This window comes from Pholis gunnellus, assembly GCF_910591455.1.
Source record: "Pholis gunnellus genome assembly, chromosome: 5".
NCBI classification, from domain to species: domain Eukaryota; kingdom Metazoa; phylum Chordata; class Actinopteri; order Perciformes; family Pholidae; genus Pholis; species Pholis gunnellus.
Genome location: NC_136531.1, coordinates 15,425,755 through 15,446,301, shown reverse-complemented (window position 1 = coordinate 15,446,301; position 20,547 = coordinate 15,425,755). Strand labels below are relative to the sequence as shown.

The 20,547-nt window shown below is 39.7% G+C and overlaps 1 protein-coding gene across 1 annotated transcript; it reads left to right on the top strand.

The window, feature by feature from the left end:
- Positions 1–10,068, top strand: chrnb5a (cholinergic receptor, nicotinic, beta 5a; the record flags this gene model as incomplete). The annotated part of the gene is made up of 7 exons (XM_079158892.1): positions 1–46; positions 4,672–4,820; positions 5,855–5,899; positions 5,994–6,103; positions 6,670–7,196; positions 7,926–8,416; positions 9,919–10,068. The coding sequence occupies 7 exons, from the start codon at positions 1–3 to the stop codon at positions 10,066–10,068; spliced, it is 1,518 nt and encodes a 505-aa protein (XP_079015018.1).
- Positions 10,069–20,547: the final 10,479 nt, after the last annotated feature.

Sequence of the window (20,547 nt, the reverse complement as noted above, 5' to 3'; positions counted from 1 at the left end):
ATGACTGCCAACACTGTTCTCCTGCTCTTCATTCTCTCGCACACAGGTATGTTCTTCTCTATTCCTTTAAATTTCCCAAAGTTTGGACGTGTATCTAAGTGAGGTGACGTAGTAAAACTGTTGTTTTGATGAAAGTCTCGAGACGTACAGCAATGGCCTCGTGTGCTTCAGCCAGCATCTGTATATTGACTGAAACAATAAGACGCTGTCCATGTACACACCACTTCACCATCATGAAAACGTCTCTCAAAAAAATGAATTTACAAATGAATAGTCTCTCTCCCTCTTTCTCTTTCTGCCCCCCCCCCCCCCCCCCCACCACACACACACACACACACACACACACACACACACACACACACACTCATGCACAGGTAGGTCACATTAAAGGTGGCACTAATTTGATATTAACTTTTAATCATGTACTGAGCTATATTATTCCAAATGCTTCTTTGCTTTCAGTGGTTCATTAAATCTTACTGTGAGAAACCTTGAAGCAGACAGACTGAACAAACTGCTGCTTTTTTTTTTAGCACATGTCCAAATAAGTCATTGGATTCTTACAACACTAACTGGTGTAGACTGTGTTACACGAGTGCTAATTCAGTATGATCATTTATCGTCAATGTATGTATCGATTCAATGGAAATGTATTGGGAAGAAGTCATATATCGAGATACACAGTTATGTTGTCAAAATTGATAAGCGCATAACTATTGATAAGAATTCTGCTCATTGGAGTATACGCCATTGTCGTTAAATCAAGCTATTGTCTTAATCTGATTACTCTGAATGTGTGGGCACTCATGTAAACGCAGGACGTTTTCTCTATAATGCCACTTGAAACTCTTATGTTATTCAAAAATAGGCTATATCATGTAGTTATTTCATACCCACAAGAAAACATGCTTTGTCGGGATATATATTGTAATCATGATATGATACCTGTATCAGGACTAAAGATTTTGGCCATATTGCACAACCCTACTTGAAATAAACAGCTGGGAGTTACATGCAGCCTATACATGTTCACAAATATCTTTATATTCTTTAAACAGCAGAAAGATACATCAAGGGAAATCTGTAGCGATCATAATGCAACCTTGGAGAACTGAACCAATCCAGTGTTAACCTTGTGTTCTCTACCTTACTTTAGCTCTAGAGAGAGAGAGAGAGAGAGAGAGCTTGTCATCTTATTGTCAGTTTAGCTAGGGTCGCTCTTATGCATTTTTGATTACAACTGTCGACAACAGGCAGGTCTTTCATTTTTTCCTTTGACCATTTTTATTGCCCTACGATCAAACTCTTTCCCACATGCCAGGAATATCATTGTGGTCGTAAACCACTCAATCACTTTCTTTTATTGAAATGGAATTGTATTAAGGCAACACGATTTCCTAACAGAAACAGCCACGTTCGAAATGCTTTGAGTGCAAAACCCATCATGTGTAGTTTATGTGTATTTTATAAATAGTTTATGTGCATGTTTAGTTCTTGTTGCCTTGAAAAGCATTGAGGAAATGACCTTACACAGCCTGCCTTACCTATGTGCTACCTCAGATGTACAAAGGACCTTTCTATATCGCCAAGAGGAGATGATGCTGTATGTCTTTGACAACAAATTTGAGTTTTTGTGCCAACACTCAACTTTTGCCGCAGAGACAGGGTTTTAAAAACTGTGCGTCGTGATCATACTTTTAAAACACTTGTGAGTAAAAGCAGATGGGCTCTTTGAATAATTTACGGAAGGCTATTTTTTACCTACTGCCAAGAACGCACCGTCTCCCTTCTTTTAAGCAAAACATTTGGATGTCGCCACCACTGTCCTAAAAGAAGAGCTTCCTTTTATTAACCTAACGTTGATTAATAAGGGTTTCCTCTAAAGAGTGTTGACTGTTGCATAAAGGCACCATGAAATTGTATTAGCTGTATAGGCTCTGCTTTAGCTTTAGGCGAGACTTATCTTTCAAAAGGACAAAATTATTAAGACAGAAAAAATAAATCAGAGCCATCAATAGTCATGTCTGCTCTACAAAAACAAGTGGAATCTGACCGAGATCAGGTATGACAGGCAGCATAGTCGAGCAGCATAGTCAGGCATTTCTCTGTAACATCCATTAAGGCAAAGCTACCCTGAAATCTAGGTTTGAATTATTTAAATGATGTAATACACCAAGAAGGCAGATAGTACTTTGCTGCGTCTGCCAGCATGTTGTTGTGAGTGTTTGAAGACTTGACCAGGCCTTGTACTATGCAATGATGCCTGGCACCATTCCTCAGTAACAGCATCTGTGTTTCAACTGAAGCCGTCACCAAACATAGAGATTCAAAAAACACACCAGTCCAAGTAGGCTATAATAGACAACTACATTTTACACATTCAAGTCTGTTAGGTCTTGGTAAGTTGTATAAGGCCTAATTGTGGCTCAAGAGGGAGCTTTGTGAAGTCGGATAAATCGCCCCAAGTGATGTTACTTGAGTCAGCATTGAGTGTCGTGTCTGAAGACTGCGAGTTTGAAAATTAAGATAAATCAGAGCGTTTGGAGTTAGAAATGAGTCATCCCACCAGACCTCCTTGACCGCTCCTCGTCTCTGCTCGAGGCTTGCAGCTTGGGGCTACATTAACTACTATCAGCATAACATACCCAAATCTCTCACCGAACGGAACCACATGCAGTCAAGTTACATTGTAGGAAATGTGGGCGCCAGGTTTTATCAAGTAAAAAGAATGTATGAGACAATGTCTCTGGTTCTGCTCCATCGATTTGGATTTTTTTTTTTCGTGAGTCAAACCATGTTATAAGAGCGCGACATTTTTGGGGTACTCTTTCCAAAAGTAATTGCTATTACCTTTAGCTGGAACTACTCATGCATGCATAAAAGGATGTTGTCCAATGAATCTCAATAAAGTGGGTCTGCCAGAATACTGTTTTGAGAGAAAGTATTTTGTCATTATGTTTGCTTTTGATGTATCACAAATAAGTCCGTGGAAGTCTGCTTAGTTTAAAGGTTGGGGTTGTGGATGGGTCAACAATACACAGGTCTTTCACCCAGAAGACTGCTGTTTGTGTCTTGTGTTAACCAAGTACCCGTGTTGCCTAAATGTAACCAAGTTGTTTTGTTTGCCAAAACATATTTTTTTTGCGGGCTTTTTCTGTCAATTTTGTAGTAATTTTAAGCCAAACCATGATGTTTTTTTCTCTAAACCAGACAAAGTTTTTTGTTTTCTTCTGTTGACCACGTGTTTCAAACTGTCTCAAACAGCGACCGTAATCCTGTAGAAAACTTCAATTTTGTCTTCACTTTTGCTGCCCCTGTTGACAAAGGCGTTAGTATTTCCATGAGCACCACCGCCTCATGTTGTATAGATCTTTATCGGGCTAGCTCATGCATTTACATTTGTCCTTTGGTCAATTTTTTTTGTCTTCCTTTTTGCTGATCTTGCCCCAATTATCAGCCATAACCACAAAACATAATGTCAAAAATAAAACAGTCGCAAGGAAAATGTACTGTTGCTTGCTTTCAACTGGCTGCAAAACTTTACCCGGGAAAACGTAAACAAGAGCTTTTCTGGTAGATCGTTTTGTCGGATTTCATGAGGAATCGGAACATGCAACAGGCATGAAGAGTAACTATATAGAAATAGCCATAGTCTTCTTGCTGATGGTCTCGTTTGCTAATATAGGTCATATAGAGGCGTCGGTATTAAACTGAAACTGTTTCATAACCAGTTTAAAACTCCTTAACCACACATGTTCATACTCTAAATACATTGATGCCACTTAAGATAGCATCTACATGTGATTAAGTTCTCCAACTATTAGGCTAACCTTCAGTTTAACTAATAAATCTCTTGCACCAATAAACAATTTAGGTTTTTACTTGATGGAAAGTTATTTATCCTCTAAACTGTAGAGTGATGTCCCTTTAAGTTCAATTAAATTCTCTTACATCTTTTAAATAGCTGAAAACATTGACAGTGACTTGAAAGAGCAGGTTGCTGTAGTATAAAGAGAACATCTTTGCTCATTCAGCCTTCTCTTATAAAAACAATTCATGTGGCACAGAGGGGGGATATTAAACGCTCTCTGCGCTATTGTCAGTTTGTTTGACGATGGAGACATAATGGCTATGGAAGCCAGGAGAGTGGGTCAAAAGCATTTTGCTTCTGACTTATTCATACGATCACTTTTATGTAACCAATGATTTCGGGCTGAGGAAACACAAAGCTGCAGGGATCCTCTCACAGTGATGGATGCATGACTGGATCTTTGTTTGTTATTTTGCTCTAAAACCCTGCAGTAAAGCGTGAGACTGCAACACGCAACCCCACACACACACACACTCACATTTTAAAGAGAACACGTGATTCCGCCCTTTGGTAAATTTACTTCATTTACACCCAACTTGTTTATTGTTCATCATTCATGGTGTCACTGGACTGAAAACATACTGCGATGAATATCACGCTTGGAACTGCAACATACACGCAAACATGTGGTGACATTTTTGTATTCAATGAGCCAACAAGCGAGACACACTACCCCTAGAAAAGTACTTTCTAGCAGAGCATTAAAGGTACATGCAAGTGTACCTGTATTGTTAAGATTTGAAATGGGTTTTTAGCTCTTTCAAAATGAAATGTTTTCCCACTCTCCGTGTTCTGAATAGGCAGCAGCAGGGCAGAGAATGCAGAGGAGCGGCTGGTGAACTATCTGTTGGGTCCAGAGCGCTACAACAAACTGATCAGACCAGCTGTCAATAAGAGCCAACAGGTCACCATCTCTATTCAGGTGTCTCTGTCGCAGCTCATCAGTGTCGTAAGTATGATTTTATATACGAAAACACACATTTGGCGCGTTGAGGTTCTGACAGACACTACCTACATTATCAATTTGATTGCAGTGACATAACATATTCTTTTGAAAGGACACAGCTGCGGTCACTATGAGTAAACATGACACATTCCACTAATTGTTTACATTGGGGTCATTACGTTGCTCTAGTTAGAGCAACTAGCGTTGTATTTCACGTTGAATGTCACAATAACACCACAGTTGGTTCAAATATTCTGTGTTCAAATGTTCTTCCCTGGATCAATCGTAAACACACGTGTAGTAACCTTTTATGCTTAAACATTTGGTGTCATGGTCATCATTAGGCTTATGAAAGGTTATAAAAAAAGCTCACAGCTGAATATTTATGTATTTATTTGTTAATTTAACATGCTATGGCCTATGGTGCTGCTAACATGTAAACTAACATGCTTTAGTTATATAACATAATAGATGTTGAGTGCTATTTTTTTTATCAGGTTTATAATTCTGTTCTCATTCCTTTAAAGATCTTTGTTAATAAATGATAATGTAATACTGTACCTGAACTGGTGTACTTAATGTTTTTATCAAGTCATACTGGGCTATCTATGCAGCGAAGCCCCTGCCCGTAGTCCCCCACACAGGTGTTTTCACTCATGTATCCTAATTAGTGATGCTCTCATGACTGTGTGGATGTGTCTTCCTTAAATGGAACTCAAACCATACAGCGACATAAAGATCACAACAGCTCTGAATGAACACTATATTATGATGTGTGTTGTAATAAAACATTGACGGTAATGCAGGTTAGATGAATGGGCAACTTGAAATTGCTTGTTTGGATAAAAAAATGTTTTTGGAATATTTAATTAAAGATGAACACTCTGACCTAACACACTTTAATTGCCTACAGCAATTGGCAAATTGGTTTGCTTATTCAAACAAAATGTAAACAAGATGTATCACAGGCATTTTGAAACACCCATTGCATTTTAGTCACTAATGACAATGACAAGCGGACTATTGTTTTCTTGTAGAATGAGAGAGAACAGATAATGACGACCAACCTGTGGCTGTTTCAGGTACGATCTAACTGTCCAATGCACATACAGTGTTCAACATACACTATTTTGCTGTGTTTGTCAGTAAGGGAGTTTATAAATGCTCTCTCTGCAGGAGTGGAATGACTACAGGCTTAGATGGGACCCAGAGAAGTACGAAGGCATCAAGAAACTACGAATACCATCCAAACACATCTGGCTTCCTGATATAGTGCTCTACAACAAGTAAGTATGTGCAGCATGTCATCCCACCAAAGAGAAGACCCATTTGTACATATTTGATTTCAGGTGATCTGGATCTTTTCAGATCAGTCAGTGTAATGGAAGAATACAACTACATTTACAGCATGTGTTTATGTGTGTGTGGTGGAGTCATATTAATGGATTACTGTATGGTATTAATGGAGTTAGTGTATATCATTCTATACTATTAAGAGGTTTTACAACAACGTCAGGGCTTTACAAGCACAAAATCTGCGAAAGAAAAGCACGTTACTCAATGGGGATTTTGTAATTTAAATGTTGAATTCTCTTCCTACCAAGCCTTTGGTAAAGTGAAGGGGATTAGTAAGAGCTTAATCAATGTCTACTTTTAATATTACGTCAGACATTCATGGGGAAGAGTTTGGGTTTGTCTGATTATTATCATTGCAATGAAGGGAAAACAGGTCTACAGTGCTGCCTTAAGAGTTAGCCGACTTCAAATATGTCTTATTTATGTGTTGATTGTAATAGCAGACTTTGAATCCATCCACTTTCTGATCTTACCTCTCACCCACGACCTCTCGCAGTGCTGATGGCGTGTATGAGGTTTCCTTCTATTGCAATGCTGTGGTCTCCAACACAGGAGACATCTTCTGGCTTCCCCCAGCCATCTACAAGTCGGCCTGCGCCATCGAGGTGCAGAACTTTCCCTTCGACCAGCAGAACTGCACTCTCAAGTTCCGCTCCTGGACTTACGACCACACAGAAGTCGATCTGATGCTCACAAGCGACTTTGCCAGCCGTGATGACTTTACGCCGAGCGGAGAGTGGGATATCGTCTCGCTTCCCGCGCGCAAAAACGAGGACCCCAATGACATCACCTACCTGGATATCACCTATGATTTTGTGATCAAGAGGAAGCCACTGTTTTACACCATTAACCTAATCATCCCATGTGTGCTGATCACATCGCTGGCTATCCTGGTGTTCTACCTGCCATCAGATTGTGGGGAAAAGATGACGCTGTGCATCTCCGTGCTGCTGGCTCTCACTGTGTTCCTGCTGCTGATATCGAAGATAGTGCCACCTACCTCTCTCGCAGTGCCACTCATAGGTCAGTGATATTTATTAGCATCTTTGTACTGCTGTGTGCAGTTAGGGGTGTGAACCATTACTTACAGATGAGTCTTGCATTATTGGGAATTAAATAAACTGATAAAAGTGCTAGCCTGTTCGTCTACTAGCACCTATCATTAATAAAGCCATAATATCTCATTTATTTAATCTGTAGAACAGCCAAAGTGTAACAAGTTGTAATGTTTAAGGGAGATTATGTATTGGACAATTTGTTTGCTCGGGTGCAGTAACTTCCTGATTTGTAAGTATGTTTTTATCATAAATCCTAATTTTCTGATTGACTCCCATTTTATTTAGCTATTGATGTTATTTGCTGTTAAATCTCGCATCAAAAACCTCAAGGGGCATAATCCCGTCCTTTTCCAGCAGGCTTTTAATGTGAAACATGTGTAGCAAGTCCTCTCTATTATTGACAGCAACTTCACAACAAACTAAAGAACAGCAAAGTGGGAGCCTTTGGAATTGCTCAGTAAATGAAAACTGTATTTCTGTTAAAATTGGAACCTCAGAGCAGCAAATTGGTGAGTGTGACGTGATTTTGTTGTTGTACTGATGGAAGTAGAGATGTGGAAATGTAGAGCCTGAAAAAGGTGAGTCATACGGGACCTTTAATCGAGACTTATTTGTTCATGTTGGACATCGTGCCCCCAATTGTTTGAGACTTATTCAATTACAGAGTAACACATGATTTTGTTTTCTCTCAAAGGTAAATACTTGATGTTCACCATGGTGTTGGTCACTTTTTCCATTGTGACCAGTGTCTGTGTCCTCAATGTGCATCACCGTTCCCCATCCACCCACCACATGCCCGACTGGGTTAAACGCTTCTTCTTAGTCCGCCTCCCCACCTTCCTCTTCATGAGGCGTCCAGGATCTTCCAACGTCCGTGATAAACTCCGCAAGAAGTATGCAAACCGGAGTACCATCGGGAAAAATAATTCCCAGAGCGGCACAGACAAGAGGCAGTATTCAAACATCAGACTCGGTGGGATCCGAACAGATGCCGACTCTTTCTACGTGAATGAGGACTTGGCACACAAGTTTTGCTGGAAGGTGGACGACATCCCAGATGGGGGTGGTGGGTTTTCAGACTTCCGGAGGCCTTCGGCTGTTCAGTGGGATGCAGATGTGGAGGAGGCAGTGGATGGAGTGAGATACATCGCTGAACATATGAAGACAGAAGATGACGATGAAGGGGTGAGGAGATAAAGCCGTGGTTAAAAGAATACATAAGAGATGATGAGCAGGAAGAGATAGGATCAGAGGATGAAAGAAAAGGAAGACAGAATACATTATTGGAAAGAATGAGGGAAGACGAGACCTATAAAAGCAGATTATGGAGATGGGTGATGACATGTCTTAAATCATTCAGTATTTGCTTTTGTCCTTCTGTCACAGTATTCCAACCTGTCATCCATCTATTTTATTTCTGAAAATATCAGATAACCTCAGAAAACCATGCACACACTCTCATATAAACACAAACTGACGGACTAACCCGAACGCCAAATTTGTGGCTATAGGCTTTAAAATTCCACCAAACTCTCACACTTAATATACATTGTAATTGTTCATGGCAAATTCTTCATCAAGCAGCCTCACTTCATAGACACAGCTTCTCATCACTAATATTAAGCTGAAAGAGTTAGCTCCTTGAGTTTGTTAGAAACGCTGTCACCGGCTGACTTTATTGTCTCCAGCTAGCTTGTATTAAAATGAGAACCCAATATAAGTGCTTAAATATCCACTTAAGGGCTACATACCATATTGTGTTATAAAATTGGTGTTGCAGAAGACATGGGGTGTAGCATCCAAACCTTTAGCAGAGTGTAAACCTTAAGTTGACACGTGTGTCTGGTCCTATGCACATAGCTCGCACCGACACCGCTCGTAGGTGAAAGCAAAACGTGTTTTATTGATCCATTTTCCCTCGTACAAGTTGGTGAAACAACTTCCTTTATTCTTAAACGTACCACCGATTATCTCGACACACTTAAAAGATCCGCAGGTTAATCCACAAATTGTTCCACAACATAATCCACATACAGTGGCTTTGTCGTTTTTGCATTTATGAAAGCCCAGAAAGGCAAGTGAGGAAAAGTTTTATCTAAATAGTTTTCTCACCTTATGACTTAAGAACAGGGGAAAAAAACGTTTTGCCTTTTTTATATTCCTTAATTTTTTTATAGTAAATGGCTATTCACAGTCAGAAACACCAGTGAAATACACTAGGGGCAGACTTAACCATTACCACAAGGCCCCCCACTTTAGATATCTCAGGTAAGTTTGGCTGGGGCTGCTGAAATTTAAGCTTTCGGGACCTAGTTTCTAACATTACTTTTCACACAGTGGGAAATACTACAGTAGATGTGCTAGTCATGAACGGGTGTTTTTTCAAATTAGACGTAACCCTTAACCTCATAGACTAGTTAGTTAATGATGTGCTCCGTGGCTTACTACTGTGGGTAGTAGTTGCTAAACTATAATTGGACGGCCACTGTTTCGGGGACGGGTCTAGCAAACAATCAACTGTAAAATAGGTGGATTGTGAGCACACAAACCTTTAGAGACCCCTCACAAGTGTATGTTCTTCTAGAGTTAAAACATGGTGTTTCCCTGAAGGTCTGTTCCTGCAAACGTACTTTGTAGTCATGATTTGATCTGTGTTAACAATCTGTAACTTGTTGTTTTGGTTCCAGATCATAGAAGACTGGAAGTACGTGGCCATGGTGATAGACCGTCTGTTCCTGTGGATCTTCATCCTGGTGTGTCTGGTGGGAACTCTGGGGCTCTTCATGCAGCCGCTGTTCCAAAGCTATAACATACCGACAGCTGATGACACAGAGTGAGTCGCATACACACTCTGAAACATACAATAAAGCACATCTCAACACATCTGGCAAAAACAAGTCATTTAAATGTCTAAAATATGAAATAAACGTACTGTTCTCTGTATACCAGATCAATGCCAATGTACATGTGTTATCTTTCTAAACGGCGTTAGAGTTCATTAAAGCTCCAAGCAGAGTGGATGAGATAATGGCGTGATTTCAACCTGTACTATTGTTGTCTGATTGTTGATGCAGATTAATGGGCACTCGGTTGAGATACAGTATGGTAGAATCAAGTATCTTGTTATTTATGAATAATGAGCTGCCTAAAGCAGATGAAAAATAGTTGATAATGGCTTTGACATTTTTCAGCTTGTTTCTCGTTCTAACAATTTGCTAACAATTGAAGGAATTTATGAGCCAGAATCAATAAACTAAAATCAATGTGCCAAATCAGAAGAGATGAATGTCTAAATTATAGCCAAACCTGTAGTAGTTATTTGTGGTCATGCAAACCCCCAAAAATGTATCTTCATTTCAAAAATATCCTGGGTGCTGTCAGATACATCACAGCATTCATGGAGCAGGTGTTTATTGCATGTCTTCTAATCTATTTCTATTTACTATTTTGTGTTTTTCTTTTCATAGGTATGGAGATTTCTAAGATTTGTGTGACATGAGATAGAAAACCACCAAATAAACGTCTCCCATAGAAACTATAACTGAGAAGCTGCACCAGGTCTTGCTCTGATCAGATACATACCCAGCCTAATCCATGCAGCCAGCTACGTTGGCTGTGTTTGTAACAGTGGACCTATAAAAAAAAGAAAAATACCTCTGTTCTCCTCTGCAGCACTGTTGATGTGAAAAATAAGACATTATACGAATTATTGGCACAGTACAATGGACCACATTTTCTCCTGCCTCAAACCAAGCTTTATTGTAACAATGCAAGAACAATGTGTCCTATCCACCTTTTCTCTTCATAAAGATATTAATCCATCATCTCTCTCGCTCTGTCCTTTTTCATGTTCTGCTCCAGAGCACTGTGCCTCATCTCCACAATCCACCTCCTGAGCAACGTTGTAATCGTTACCGCTTTGGTTTATTTTGAAGAATGTGTGTTCTCCTTATCACTTTCCACTTTTAGCAGCACCAGGTTACATACAGTATTAAGAATAAATATGACACTGACTGTATTCTATTACATGTTGAATAAAAAGGTCTGTATTTTATGTGCTTGGCCAGTGCTATTCCCTCAGTCACATGTTCCCCAGTTTCTTCCTCACATCTTCCCATTTACTTAAAGACGATACCAATAGTGTTGCACAGTCAGCCCAGTAATTCCTGTGTGCTTAAAAATTACATTACCGACAAGCATTTCCCAATTAATACAAGTGTCATTCTTTAATGCATTTTTGCTACCTTCCATGGGCCCACTGGTGTCGTATTACTTTAGTTTGTTATCAAAATCAACTTGCAGACACTTGAAAATTGCTCAATATAGCTAATGCATCACAGTGAAACATACAACAGTACTGGTGTTTATTGTGTTAAAATCCACAGACAGTAGTTATTTGTCTTGAACATGAAAAAAAAAAAAACTGGTATAGTCCTGAAGTTGGTCTAAATTAAGGTTATAGTCATGAATATGAATAGCTGCACTATATTAAAGTATTGTTGATAAACCAATGTTATTGCTCTGACTCATTAAAGTTCCACACTCGTTGCATTATTACCATAAAAGACACAACAACTGTAATTCATTTTGACCACACCCCACAAACACCGTCCTGCTGCTGTAAATATTCACAATTGCACCAAACGTGTATCAGTCTAAAAGTAGTTCCAAACAAATCCACTGGTGCTTCATTTTGAGTAAAGTGTGCTAAAATCTTCCCTCCCCTGGTGTTTCGGAATATCACTGGGCTGTTTTAGAAAATGAAACTATATATTCTTGAGCTTTTGTTAGAGATTTACAAATGTACAAAGAAATACTCCAAATAAATAGACTTTCAGTCAAGTCTCACGTGTAATATTTTGCACACTCTTTTTGCCATCAATTTCTCCACAGGCTCACAAAAGATCATGTACAATCGAAGGATGTGAAAATGAAAATGATTTACAAGCTTTCTTTGACTCTATCCCCATGTTGTACCCGAAGACACTGTTATATATATATAGTAAAAGAGAGGAGGTGAGAAACTGGAGGAAGACAAAATAATATTATTGCTTCTATGGGATAACTGACTGTTAAAAGAATTGTCTGATTCCTGACAGTAAGCGATACAAGGAGGTGTTCAGCACTCAGAAGGGGGCAGACAGGGTTGGCAGAAAGTGGTACAAGTATTTTTACACTTCTCAAAAGTATAGTAAGAATAAGTATAGTAAGTATAATGACACAGAATGTCATCTGTGACATGTTTTATCTGGATGACCTTAATCACATTTTGAACTTTCATCATGCGTTGATCAAACGGCATCGGAAGACAAGCAGTTGTGTTTGATTTGCGTGTGAAGTCTTGTGAATGTGTGTGTAAGCGTTGCTCTGAAACACATATTCAGTCAACATACATTTGTTCTTTGTAAAATGTTATTCATGTCAATTTCCTTTATTGGTGAGATAAAATGAACCACAGTGACAATTTATAGAGACATTTTATTTTACAAGAGTGCAGACGCACACACACACACACACACACACACACACCCTTTGCTTTGGTCAGTGGATCTATCTGAAGTGGAAAAAAAGGTTGAACCCACATTCAGAGTCACATCCCGTTAATGGACATCCTGGGTATTGTGTGTCTATGTGTGTGTACGGGAAAGCCTCGTTCCTCAGTCTGACAGAAGAGGAAATGTGCTCGACAGCACTAATGCGCTTTTGTTCCATTGCAGGCACGTGTGTGTGTGTGTGTGTGTGTGTGTGTCTGTGTGTTTGCGAGTGCATGTGCCCAAATTTGTGAACCCCATCTGCCAACCAAAAGGTAATATCAGGTGAAAATAACATCACCTTCCAACTGTCGGCAGCCTCTGAAGACAGAGCACACTGGTTCTTTTAATGTACTACCACTGAATGAACACGCACACACATAATACACTATGATAAGATTTAACCTGCCCAAATCCTTTATCTCAGCAAAAGTGAAGCGCTGATTCCTGAAGTCAGCAAAAATACTGTGAGCCTCTGCTGCTGTGGACAGCTATCGACAAAACAGATATTTACTGTGCCCCCTCTGATTGGTGTGTCTGTGTGTGTGTGTCTGTGTGTGTGTGTGTGCTATTTAACAGGTGCTTCTCCCTATAAATATGAGGTTGACTGGAGCATAAAAGGTGACAGATGTGATGTGGATGTGTCTAGAGGAAAGGCAGCAGGCCAGCTGACATACTGTAGTATTAGATTGTGTAATGTAATGCTGTTGTGTGCAACTTAGCATTAGCTTATATCCAGCCATCCATAATCGAGTCAGCTGTAACACAACCGTGTTACAACTAAGAGTGCAAGCAGAAATATAAAGTAATGAATAAAGAGTTATAATAGTTATCTAAATGTAAAAGGTATTTAAAATTACTAAAAGACCCAGTAGTTTACTAAAGGTAATGGGTACACAGTTGGCATAGTTAGCTAAAAGATGAAATGGTTGAGTTAGCTAAAGGTAAGAAATAGACAAATGAATTAGTTGCTCAAAGCAATACATTGGTGAAACAGATCAAATAGTTATCTAAAAGTAATTGATGCTTAAGTGTTGCCGTACTACAACTACAACAATGAACTAACTCGAGTTACTGCTTTCATTTGTCTTCCAACTGTGACTATGGTTTCTGAATGTTGTCACAGTTCTTCACGGAGCAGCACTTTTCCAGGACGCTGCTTTTCAACTGATCTCTTTCCATCTCCCCGTTCCGTCCTACCTTCTGCAGCCACCCCCTTACCCCATCTGATCTCTGCTGCAGCCTTGATTTACTGTAAGTGAAGCTAGTTTTTCAGATCAGCAGTTTTTGTCCAACACAAAATGTTCACACTAAGCCTTCTGTCCGTTTGTTAAGGCACAGTAGCTGTGATGACTGAAGTGCACTTTTTCAATAGCCACAGCTCCCAGTGAATATGCAGCATGCTATCATGCAATAACGCAAAATTCTCTCCAATTCCAATAATTAGTTCTCTGAAAAATAAAGCACTCTTTTAAGCCAAATATTCATGAAGGTGCCATGAATAGACAAAGGCAGCTTAATGTAGAAATAGCTTGGTTAAAAAAATTGGTGCATTGATGTAGACTTCAACTCTTGTCATTTAGCTTTTACAAAAATATTCATACCGCTAGATGAGTTTACATTTTCAAAAAGATCTTAAACACATTGTTGCATTGGCCTTAAAGGATTAGTTTCTATTACCACATTCGTGAGATGAGAATGTGGATCAGCAATCACTCATGTCTGTGTGTTGAATATAAAGTTACAGCTAGAAGATAGTTAGCTTAACTTAGCATCAAAGTGGAACAGAAACTGGAAATAGAGTTGGGCAAACAGCTAGCCCAGCTATTTCCAAAGACACAGCTCCTGTCAAACAACAAGGTATCGTATGAACATGTTTTTGTGTACAGATTGAACAAACAAGATTACATTTTTTTAGTTAGTAATCTTTAGAGCTGGTGGTAGACAGATTTCTATACCTTTGGACAAGAGCCACGCTTGCTATTTTCCCCATTTCTAAGCTAAGCTAAGCATCTCCTTGCTGTAGCTTCATAGTTAACAGACAACCATGAGAATGGTATCAATCTTCTCAGCTAACTGTAGGTATGAGAGGGAATAAGCATGTTACACAAAATGATGAACTATTCCTGTAGTATTCCCTATTATTTTAACTTCAACACAAATCTTCAACAAAGCTTTTATTCATAGCTTGTCTTATCCATTTATGTAAACGAAGCATCCAATTTAGGTAATCGTCAAATAATATTCCTCTTTTTGTTTTATCATTCAGACTACCACTTAATAGAATCTCCAGCACTTACATTTATGTGTTTCTTCATTAAACGTAACAACATGACGGGATGCCTCCGTCCACACAACAACCATGAGACTTATATTCGTATGCCCTGTGATGTTTGCCGGGGTTAACAGAGGTCTGCATCATGGTGGATAATCCGGCTCCCTGCGTAGCTAAAGTTTCCTAAGGTTGCTCTCCTAAATAAGCATGTTTTGTTGGGCACCCCTTCAGTCATCCAGAGGGGCTTGTTCTGCTCCGTCTACCCGCACTGGTGCCTGAGGGTAGAAACACTACTGCTCCTTCACACACACACTCCACCAAATCTGGACACGTGCCAGGCTCTGTGGCCCATTCCATCTTTCTCTTCCCTTTATTAACCTCCATCCTCGTCGTCCTCATCTTCCTCCTCCTCTCCCTTTTTCTGCTCTTCCACTCCCTCACTCCCTCCGCCCCTTTTCAGTCTGTTTTAAATTGCGTGTGGAGAAATGTGAACTAAAAATACGCCAGTGATAAACCCAATTATCTGTCCTTTTTCACGCTACACGCCCAAATAGCTCAGAACATGGGACAGGCTGTGCGCCAAATACCAGCCTTCAGTGTAGATTTCTGTGTTTGTAATTTAGGTAGTACAGTAATTTATCGACTGCTGTTACCAGTGTGGAACTACAAATCAACTGATTGCACCATTCACTCTTACTGTAACAAATTGAAATAGATTTTTGATACAATTATTAATGTGGGTTAGAGAAGTATTGTATCTTCTTCAGTGAAAACTAGCAGAGAGCAAAACAGCCAAGATAAAGTTGTGCTAGTGCAGCAGTAGGCTGCTCCCAGATGACCCTGCAGTATTACTACTTTCTGAGTTTTCACTGTGTGTTTGTGGCTCCTCCAGATATCACATGCTTAGCACGATGGCTTAAGTCAGCTTGTCCCACAGGATAACCCACTTTCAGCAGCACACACTACTTGACCGCTGTGTGCGTCAGCTTGCATGTGTGTAAACGTGTGTGTGTGCTGTCTGAAGATGACCGGAGAGGACACCAGCAAAGAAACACTGCAATGAGAAATAAATGCAAGACGAATGCCTCTGTCCTATGAGCAACTCTGAATATTTAACAGACTTATTCTTTCAAAAAACGTTACAGTCTGCACATCACCGATGCGCTGTCCTTGGCAGCTGAGTTTAAAGTTTGGCGTTTCAGTTAATTTCAGATATCCAAACCATGTAAAAACATCCTCAGTGTTAACACTCCATTAGGTCTCTAATTATACTCCCCTTCCTCTTCTGCCACCACAGCGATGAATATAAGATACCCAGCTTTGCAGACAGTAATGAGTGCGATGCTCTTAGACAGCACTTATGATGTACTAACAGAGGTTTGAGCTTGTTTAAATATTCCTCCTGCCTGTGGCTCGAGTACGTGAGTGTCAGATACTCCTTCCCTGGCTATCACAAGCTATAACAGTCAAAGCATTGCCAGACCGGTGAGCTGCCACATTTATTTCAGGATTTATACCCATCAGTTTACGATCCCTGATTTGCAATCTCCTCACACTGAGACCTGTGGAGCTCAGTGGTTTGCATGACTGTGACTGTGTGCATGTGAAGACTATAAGACACATATGAGGACAGATTTCAGGACTTTAAACTAGTAATCTGGGAGTTTTAGATATAATTTGGGGCAAACATTGGTGTCCCCAATTTGATTTATTCCAGTTATAGTCAGCATATATTTTGGACTACCTGCGCCAGACCATATGACATGTACTGTCCCAGAGGAAATTAGTCTTGCAAGATAAGCATGTGTGTGTGTGTCTCTGTGTGTGTTCACGTTTAGCTTCAGTGTAAAATATGTTACCTGCTGCTGAGGTGAATCATCTCTATGTAGGTGTACTGTTGTGTAAAGATACACAACAGTACACTGACACTGTAGAGCTATAGATCTACGTGGGTAGAGTCAACCAAACGATTGCTTTCCTTAATCAGACAAATGAGCAGATGTGTTTGTGTAGGTGTTTGTATTAGCTCTTCCACCTGTATTTATCTGTATGCATGTGCATTAAGCTGATAATCCCTCGTTCAAAAACAAGATTGCCCCTGTTGGCAGTCCTCATGGGATTTTATGTTGACACAACCAGATGTGTTGATATAATTTATTTAGTCTTTAAGTCTTTACTGAGGTTGCTTCTCTTGGTCTGAATATACACTTCTTAAGTGTTGATTGCTTTTATTTTTATCTTTTTTAAATTTCTTGAGAATTTGAAAGATAGAAAAGATTGCTCTCATGTGAATACTTAAGATTCAATGGTGGCAATTAAGCCACCATTGAAGCAATAAAAAGACATTCATTTCATTGCAGCCAGGGTTTGTAATCTTGAGAAACGAGTGCGCTAGATAAAAAAAATGTATCCAACCAAAAAATCCAGCCCAGTGTTGCCATTTCTTTTCCAATGAAAGTGCTAGTAGCACTAGCGCCAAAAGTTTGCTAAATATAGTAAGAAGCTTATCCCTTCAGGCCTCCCTCCAAAGCCACTCCCCCAAAAACAAACAAACACTAAAACAACAAACATGGCTATTGTTATAGCGGTCAAGCTAGCAGCTTGTGGAAGACTCTCCGGTGACGAAAGATGAGTGCTTGGACAGAACACACGCAGGCAGGTAGTCAGGCAGTCAGGCAGGTAGCCCCTCCAATCACTACATTGCATGAGACTGAAATGATTGGACAGGCTTATTTTAGTACTGCCACAGTTTTACAAACAAAACTAATGTTTTTGAAGCAGATTACCAACAGTTCCTTTAATATATTGTTAATTTCCCTATACATGTGTGCAACAGAAGGAGCCATTGACGGCCCCACTCCCCATAAAGTATTGAGATTGATTGAAACACATAATTTAAGCGGCTTTTTTTATTTGCATAAACGCTGCAAGAAAGATCCCGAGAAAAGTTACTTGTTTAAAAAAAAACCTCTATCTATCTAAAGTATCTTTGGTATTTATTTTCCACAACTCAGCAGAGCAGTTCTATTTCACATTAATTCCCCCTTCAACATTCTCATCTAGATTACACCCAGATTCCTCCTTATTCACTATACGTCCATTGGTGAACTTTACCTTACAGTTTTTAAATTAAAACACTTCAAACACATTTCTACATTATTCTACATCACAACCAGAAAGAGGTCAGCCGAGTGCAGAAGAAACGACTACATATGGACTGCAAGCCCGGACATATTAGCAGAAACTTTTATAGGACATCACAATTATGTGATGCATGCAAAAATCCTGACCTACTTTTTGTTTCAGAACCTAAAAAAAAGTTTTGGGGGACACAGCTGTTGGTTAAATAAAGTATACATATAGCGTATTTGACAAGTCAAAACTGTACATTACATCTGTTTATGACCTCATGTGATGAACTGATTAAGTGCATGTATTCTATCATTATGATACATTTCACTTGCGTAATGTATTGCATCATGGTGCAACTATTTGGCTAATCTTTGAGTCTGACTGATGTGATTTCCTGGATGCAGCTGCACTGAACCTCTCTGAAAGTCATGCCTTCTGCTTTGTCCATATTGCATCTATGACCTCTTCTACTCTACCACCACTCCTATTTCTTTTCTCACCATATAAAGAAGACGTGATATCCACCTTCCTGCCTCCTGGAAGCTTCCAGAAGCCTCTGATCACCGCCGCTCCATTAAACCCCACCTCAGTGAGATGATCATGTCAGGGAGAATAAGAAAGGCCATCCAGATTTCATTACGCAGAGTTGAAAATAAAAGCACTTCTCTCGGGGTCAGGGGATGTGGTGCAGACGCATGTGAATTATTCAAGATGGTCTAAAAGTTCTAGCGAGGGAGATAGATATTTTTATATGTTGTGTTTCACTTAAGGCAGAGAGATGGCACCAGTGTGCATTGAATGAATGAGAGCAGGTGCAGTGGGGGGAAGAATGTTGGAGGTATATGAGGTGAAAGGAGAAGGGCATCAGAAAGCATGGGAAGGAAGAAATATATTCAGCAAGTAAGTCAAATGTATTATAAAAGAGGACTGAGAGGAAAAGAATGGTAAAATAAAAAAGGAGGACCCAGATTGATAAAGATATTTTGTGTAATGTTGGGATGAAGGCTGGAAAGAGAGGGAGTTTAAAATGGAGAGATGACGCTGTGGAGAGAAAAGAGGATGACACTAATGGCTTTTGGGCTCGGTGCATCCAGCCTTTATGAACAACATGAATTAAACATCGCCCAGGGCAGAGCAGCAGCACAGGCCATGGTGCGTCACATTAAACAGTCCTGGCAGAAACATTGATTCTCACGTAGTTCCTCCTTTTCAACCGCTTCACTAATAAGGCTGGTGAAGACAAGCGTGTCGTGACGCCACACTGTGAGCTCAGCACTTGTCAGATGGCGACACAAGCAACAGCAAAAACACATTATCCCCACCATGCTTATTCTGTTTCTTCATCTATCCTTTTTATGCAGCGTTTGGGATTAGACTCGGTAAACTCTAAATAAGAAAGAGAAGGAGAAATATACAATGTTTTGATGGTTTTACTTGTGTTGAAATGAGGCGATACTGTTTGTTGTGACAACACTCAGATGTTGTTGTGAGATTGTCTTTATCCTCGGTAATATTGCCTGAGGGTGAAGGGAAGGTCTTGACATAAAGTCTGTGTGCATAAACGCTAGTGTAAATACAATTATGCTACATATACTAACAGGATATTTACATCCCACATGCCACATATGGTAGAGTTTCACCCGAGGCAGCCGCCCCCTTTCACTTAAATACCATAATTGTGATGTCGTAATCGTTTCATCCAGGCTCATATTGCATTACTTTCATTAACCTTTGTAATTCATTTAACATATAATAATAAATTAAACTAAATTGAATATTATTATTGGTGTATTGGATGAATATCAGTGATTTGTTGGTGTTCCTTGATTTTCCGTATACATGAGGGGACGCATAAGAAACAGATCAAGAGAACATGATTTAAACAAATTATTGTATTTTTTGAATAATAGGTCACATATTTCAACAAACTAAAACATCTCTAGTGCATTTTCAAGATCAAATAAAAATCAACTTTTTTGGAAAGTCACAGGACTAGGTTGGTAGTGGTGTGCCCAATGGCCTATTGTCTGATAGTATGCCCCTATAGCTAGTAACCAATTAGAATAAAGCTGAACACTACAATAAATCATTATGTTAAACAGAACTTGGTAGAGTGGCAAAAGTTCCAAAATCACTCCATAGTGCCAAACCACAGAACACAAATGTGCACGTCTGTGTGTGTGTGTGTGTGTGTGTGTGTGTGTGTGTGTGTGTGTGTGTGTGTGTGTGTGTGTGTGTGTGTGTGTGTGTGTGTGTGTGTGTGTGGTGTGCTTCCATGTATAAACAAGTGTCAGACAGGCACACATACACACACATACGCCCAAGCATTGCGTGTCCATTGTCTCGTCCACTTTCTACCCACTCACTGAAGGTTTTTG